The 6,980-nt window shown below is 45.5% G+C and overlaps 1 protein-coding gene across 1 annotated transcript in view; it reads right to left on the bottom strand.

Annotated features, from left to right (window-relative positions):
- The window catches only part of Sdc1 (syndecan 1), a 23,956-nt gene extending 20,809 nt beyond the window's left edge, over positions 1 to 3,147 (bottom strand). The window contains exons 1-2 of the mRNA XM_013013547.1: positions 3,003 to 3,147; positions 53 to 377 (exon numbers count right to left, since the gene is read on the bottom strand). Of these exons, the coding sequence (XP_012869001.1) occupies positions 53 to 377; positions 3,003 to 3,147 (470 nt within the window). The remainder of the gene's footprint in view (positions 1 to 52; positions 378 to 3,002) is intronic.
- Between the last annotated feature and the right edge of the window lie 3,833 nt (positions 3,148 to 6,980).

The raw sequence follows: 6,980 nt of genomic DNA, 5'->3' as shown, positions 1-6,980 counted from the left end.
CCCCGCCCGGGGTCTGTGGCTCTCGGCGTCTCGGGGGGCGTTGCTCCAGCACCGAGGGGTTCCACCGCCCGGCCCGGGATCGTGAGGGCGTTGCCCGGGATAGGGGCGGCAGCGGGTCCTCCGTGGACACGAGTCTGCAGCGCCCTCTGGGCGGGGAATGCCGGACGCCTTCCAGGTGCGCCCGGGTCCCAAGATCGAGCTTTCTGGGTCCACCCGGGAGCCCGAAGGCGGTGAGGCCTTAGCCTGGTGCACACTCTCGGTCACGAGCCCACTGCCGCCCGTCCTTCGGCTGCGGACGCGCCCGGCCGCACGGTCCACGTGCTCTCCGCCTTCACCCAAGTCCTGGGAACTCTGGGCCTTACTTTGATAGCCGGCCACTGTGCAGAAGAACGGTTGTTTTAAAAAGAAGTTTTCAGAGACATTCTATAGAAGACAATGCCTTCTCTCTTCATACCCCGAGCCAAAAGGCAAAACAGACAGCTGCTTTGTTCCCGTGTGACCTCAGGCATGCCCAGCTGAGGAGCACAGGTTGTGTGCCCTGCTTCTCGCCATTCCTTGTAAGGGCCTAGACCTCAGAAACTCCATCCCCAGCTGGCACAAGGCCACGGAGAGCCTGTGCGTGTCGTGCAAAGGGGAAAAACTGGATGGCCCCCGCTCGCAATCAGAAGCAGGAGAACCCAGTGCCCAATAACCTTAGCATCTGGGCCTAAGGCAACAAAGAAAGATGACATTTTCCTTACTACCATCGTCCCCCGGCAGAGGTACCGCGAGACTCAGTCTGTCTGAACTGGAAACCAGGACATAAAAAAAATCCATCTCTGGGGCTGGGAAGGTGGCTCAGTGGTAGAGCACTTGCCTTGCATGCATGAGGCCCTGGGTTCGATTCCTCAGCACCACATAAGCAGGAATTAAAAAGGCCGGAAGTGGTGCTGTGGCTCAAGTGGTAGAGCACTTGCCTTGAGCTGAAGAGCTGAGGGACAGTGCCCAGGCCCAGAGTTCAAGCCCCACAATCGGACCAAAAAAAAAAAAAATCCATCTCTGTTGCCAGCCAGCTATGTGAGAAATTCAGAGGGACGTCTTTTGGGTCTTTCCCTAATACCAGAATGTATTGAATAATAACCATTTCACAAGCCAGATCTATTTCATTAGCATTATTTTCCCCAGTATTAACAATGTCATTTGACATCCCTGAGCCATTGGCAAACATGTATTTTTATTCCAATCTCAATTACTAATATTAACCCTCAGATCACTCATTATACTCATACAATAACAATATATAGGTAATGCTAAGGAAGGGTTGAGGAGGCTCTAAAGATCAGAGGCTGGGTGGGAGGCACAGGCAGATAGCTGGTAGAGAGGGAGGAAAAAGTAATAGGGAACCACGTAAGAAGTTCTACACACTGTGGGCACAGAGCTGTTCAAGATACAGAATTTGGTAGCTCACGCCTACAATCCTAGCTACTCATGAGGCTGAGGTCTGAGAATCACAGTTCAAAGCCAGCTGAGGCAGAAAAAGTCCATGAGACTTTTCTGAAGTATGGTCCAAACTGTAGCGCACCAGCTTTGAAGCAGAAAAGGCCAAAGGAGAGCATTCAGGCCCTGAGTTCAAGCCCCAGTACCAAAACACACACACACACACACGAGTTATCAAATGCAGGTCCAGGTGGCAGGCCATTTTTAATGTCAGTTTGTCATGGGCAAATTGGAAACCACTGGAGCTGGAGCCTGGGGACTCTTGGCAATTTGTCTGACCAAGACGTATGAGGAGTAACCTGATGACAGAATTCAGTATGCCTGCCACATCTCAGTCCTGCGGTACTCCTCCTTTTTCAGTCCCTGGTTAGAGGAGTTACATCTGCTGTGGTTGGTAAGTTCATGTGTCTGGGATTTCTGATACTGTATTGCAAACATAATTGTTTATTGGCACAAATAAATGATCAGTATGTGCCTTATGGTATGCTGATAGATAGTAGTGGTTCACATGTTTGAACAAGATATAGGATTGTTCTCTGTTCACTTAGTCTCAAAATGGAATAGCAGTGGTCAAAACTGTTACTCAATAAAAGAGTGAAGCAAGACAGACTGAAAGTTGAATATAGAGTCACCCAGAGCAGGCCCAGACTCTTCACCTCCATCTCCTAAGGCTCCTCAGACTTCTAAAAGTCTTCGGTGTTGTAAGCCTCCCTGGGCCCTGCGTCATTTAAGAAGGGAAATTGATTATGGGCCCCTAGATTCTGCTCCATCTTCAGGAATGGTTTCCTGGCACTAGCCAGCCCCCTTCCGGTCCCTACCTCGGGCCGTACCCTGTTGGAGAACTCAGGGATGATGACAGTCATCACTGCTCATCACGCTCTGTCCCTGCCTTTGCTCCTGAACCCCTCAATCAACTCTCCCTTCAGAGAGGGGAGGTCTCAGTTTCCCCAGGTCTGTCTCTGGGGTGTACAGATGTGTAACAGGTCCTCCTTAAGTTTCCTCCAGGCTGCTGTACATCTCTGAGGGCCTTGGTGACAAATCAAGGGACAATAGGACTAGGGACCTCTCCAAGTGGTTCCAGGCTCTGAAATCAACTTTTTAGATTTTTTTCAACCCAATATGGAAGAAAAATGTATGTGTTTGATGTTTTCTCTTTTTATTCTCAAATTAAGAAAGCTTGACGTCAGGAGAATTTAATGGGAGTCAGCTGCTGGGCTGACAAGTGGCTCTTGCCTGTAATCCTACCTACTCAGGAGGCTGAGACCTGAGGATCGAAGTTCAAAGCCAGCCTGGGCAGGAAAGTCTGTGAGACTCTTCTCCAGTGAACCACCAGAAAACCTGAAGTGGCACTGTGGCTCAAGTGGTAGAGCACTCACTTTAAACTGGAGAGTTCAGGAACAGCGCCCAGGCCCTGAGTTCAAGCCCCAGGACCAGCACCAAGACAGAGACAGAGACAGAAATGCTGCTCTTGACAGGGCTGGCAGGTGGGGGAGGAAGAAGTTGGGTGAGAAGAAGAAATCTAATACCTGACCGCAGGGCTGTCCGGGGAGTGTGCTGGGCACCTGAGCTGGCACAGGCCTCCCTGCACAGACTGGCAACATCAGTGATGCTGAAAACGCATTGACTTCTGCCCAGGGATTCTCTGCTCGAGGTGTTCCTCTTCCCAAGCATTTCTAGTGCCCCACAGAGCTGTGTCTCAGGCCCACCACAAAAGAGGAAGGGAGACTGAAGAAGGATTGCTGTCACATGCCCAAGCGAATCCACTTCATCTTCTCTGACTCTGCTTCTGCTGCCTTAACTTCTTCCCTACTGCAGTCGCCATTTATTGCAAACATCTTCAGGAGGAAAGCAAAGTCAATCCCCACTCCAGGTAGCAAAGACTTGATTTTTTTTTTTTTTTTGTCGGTCATGGGGCTTGAACTCTGGGCTTGGGCGCTGTCCCTCAGCTCTTCAGCTTAAGGTGAACACTCTGCCACTTGAGCCACAGCACCACTTCCATGCAAAGACTTTCTTAGCCTGACTATTCCTGAGATAATGACCCATAAGGCCACAGTTAGCCCAGGTCTGATTAAGCGCACATGCATCTGGCCTCTTCCCTCTATTCTCGGAAAGCTCATCGTCAGCACCCTGAAGATGGACCCGAGGTCACTGAACCTTGTTGCCTGTTCTTCCCAACTTGGCAGCATTGGATTTGATTTGCTACTGCACCTCTCTGTTGTTGCTTATTGGGACAAGTGGCCAAGCCTGGGCTATTGGTTCTGTTGGCATCTAGGCTGTGGCCCTGAACTCTTGAAAGAAAATATTTACAAGTGGTCCCCCCACTGGAATACCATTTGTATTTTGTAGATAAGTCCAAAAATTAAAATTTCAAAGCACACAACACACAACACACACACACACACACACACATACACACAACACATATGCATGCCAGCACTGCGGCTTGACTTAGGACCTGGGCATTGTCTCTTAACTTTTTAGTTCAGTGCTGGCACTGTGCCACTTGAGCCACAGCCCTACTTCCCACTTTTTTGATGCTTAACTGGACATAAGAGTCTCATGAAACCTCCTTTCCCTGGTTGGCCTCAAATCCTCAGATCTCAACCTCCTGAGTAGCTAGGATTACAAGCATGAGCTGCCAGCACCCAGACATTTTGAGTTCTTAAAAAGCATCAGTGTTCGCTTCGGCAGCACATATACTAAAATTGGACCGATACAGAGAAGATTAGCATGGCCCCTGCACAAGGATGACACACAAATTCGTGAAGGGTTCCATACTTTTTTCTATATTGGATTTTGGTACCCTGTGTATTGTATATATGTTTATCTGAACTAGGGAAGGAAAGGGGAACAACAAAATGGTGACACAAAGGACAAAGTGGGAACCTATGCAACAACGATACCCACAAGAAATATGTTGAAAATAATCTGTACAACTTGGGAGGGGGGATAGGTGAAGGGGAAAAGGGAGAAAAATGAGGGAGGGGGTAACAAGTTAGACAAGAAGTGTAATTGCCACCTTACATATGTAACTGTAACCCCTCACCTTGACAATACATTTTTTTTTAAAGACACAAAGCCAGTTCTTTTTTTTTCTCTTTTATTAACAACTATTTTATTCTTTATTTCTTTGGATACTGAGATGTTTACCTGAACCATACACCAGAAAGTTGGAATTACTGGGTACAATTAGTGAACACATGTTTGTTTCCTTTGTTTTTAAAATAATTTTATTTATTTATTATCTTTAAGTAGTTGTACAAGGAAGTTCCCATTCTACAAAACAGTGTATGAGCACAAAGCATCTGACAACGTTGTCGCCCATCTCTCTTAACCCATCCCTTCTCTCACTTTTTTCCTTTCATTGAGATTAGGTGATTACATAAATTTCACATATTTCACAGTATTGTGGAATAGTGATAATTAGTTCAAGTCACAAACATTTTAATTTTCACAAGGCAAATTGTCATTATCATGATCTATACAGTTTGTGAATTCTATGAGCTTTGACATTACAAGTTATTTTTTCCATATCAGGTGATGTTTACATTTCTTTCCTTTTGCTTAGTGTGGGCTGTTCCCACTTACTCTGTTCCTCCTCCTGGCTTCCCTCTGTTGTGTGCATATATCTACCATATATATGGCCTAGAACATGGAGTCATTCAGCAATGATATGACAAAATGGTTGGCTGTCCTTTGTTTCTTGAGTTCTGTTTGTCATATCTTTTTGTATCCACGTATCAGGGAGACCACGTGCAGTTTGTCTCTTTGTTCTTGGCTTCGCTCAAAATAATCTGCTCTAGCTCCATCCATTTCCCTGCAAATGCCATTATTTTGTCCCTTCTAATGGCTGCATAATATTCCATTGTATATAGGTACCACAATTTTTGGATCCATCATCAGTAGTGGGGCATCTGGGTTGTTTCCATATCCTGGCTGTTGTGAACAGTGCTGCAGTAAACATGGAGGTGCATGAGTCTTTGTAAACTGGTTCCTGTTGCTCAGCGTAGAAGCCTAGGAATGGTATGGCTGGGTCATAGGGGAGGTCTATATTTAGTTTTCCAGACTGCTTTCCAAAGTGGTTGTATTAGTATACATTCCCACCAGCAATGCGGTAGATTCCTCTTTCTCCACATCCCCTCCAGCATTTGTCATTGGCTGATTTTAGGATGTCAGCCATTCTGACTGGGGTAAGGTGGTATCTCAGTGTTTTTTATTTGCATTTTCTTTACTGCCAAGGGTGATGAACATTTCCTTAAGTGTTTCTTTGCCATTTTTATCTCCTGAGAAATCTTTCTTTAGGTCCTTTGCCCATTTCATGATTGGTTTGTTAGATTTGTGAGGGGTTAATTTCTTGAGTTGCCTGTATATAATGGATATTAGACCCTTGTCTGGTATTTTGCTGGTAAATATTTTTTCCCAGTTGGTTGTCTTTCTAGCTTGGTTGCTTTAGCTGTGCAGAAGCTTTTTATTTTAAGGTAGCCCCATTTTTCCAGTCTCTCTCCAATTTGTTGTGACCCTGGGACTCTGTTCAGGAAGTTCCTGCCTGTGCCTATAAATTCAGGTGTCTCTCCTACTCTGTCCTGTAGTAGTTTTAGAGTATAAGGTTTGATGTTAAGGTCTTTAATCCATTTTGAGTTGATGTTAGTGTGTGGTGATAGGCTAGGGTCCACTTTCATTTTTCTGCACGTGGCCACCCAATTTTCCCAGCACCAATAGTTGAAGGGTTGTGATTCTTCCACTATATGTCTTTGGCTCCTTTGTCAAATATCAACTGACTGTGCATGTGCCGCTTTATTTTTGGGTCCTCTAGTCTATTCCATTGGTCTTCGGGTCTCTTTTTGTACCAGTACCAAGATGTCTTTGTTATCATGGCTCTATAGTAGAGCTTGAAATTCAGTATTGTGATCCCTCCTGTGTTGTTTCTTTTGCCTAGAATTGCTTTCTCTATTCTAGGTCTTTTTTTGTTCCATATGAACTTTTGGACTGTTTTCTCTATTTCAGTAAAGTACGTCATTGGGATGTTAATGGGAATGCATTGAATGTGTATATCAGTTTTGGCAGTATAGCCATTTTCACTATGTTAATTCTGCCTATCCAGGAACATGGGAGATCTTTCTATTTCCTGGTATCCACTATGATTCCTTTTTTTTAGGCTTTTACAGTTTCATGAAATAGATCCTTTATATCTCTGGTTAGGTTAATTCTGAGATACTTTTTTTTTTTTAGGTTATTATGAATGGGGTTGTTTCCTTGATTTCCTTTCTGCTTGTACATTGTTGGTGTACAGAAAGGCGACTGATTTTTGTGGGTTAATTTTGTAGCCTGCTACTTTGCTGAAGTGGTTTATAAGCTTTAAGAGTTTGGGGATGGAAGCCAGGCGCTGGTGGCTCATGCCTGTAATCCTAGCTACTCAGGAGGCTGAGATCTGAGGATCGCGGTTCAAAGCCAGCTCGGGCAGGAGAGACCGTGAGACTCCTATCTCCAATAAACCACCAGAAAAC

This window comes from Dipodomys ordii, unplaced genomic scaffold (genome assembly GCF_000151885.1).
Source record: "Dipodomys ordii isolate 6190 unplaced genomic scaffold, Dord_2.0 Scaffold20, whole genome shotgun sequence".
In the NCBI taxonomy this organism is placed as follows: Eukaryota; Metazoa; Chordata; class Mammalia; order Rodentia; family Heteromyidae; genus Dipodomys; species Dipodomys ordii.
The sequence above is the reverse complement of the archived record's forward strand: the minus strand, read 5'-3'. Positions and strand labels throughout refer to the sequence as shown.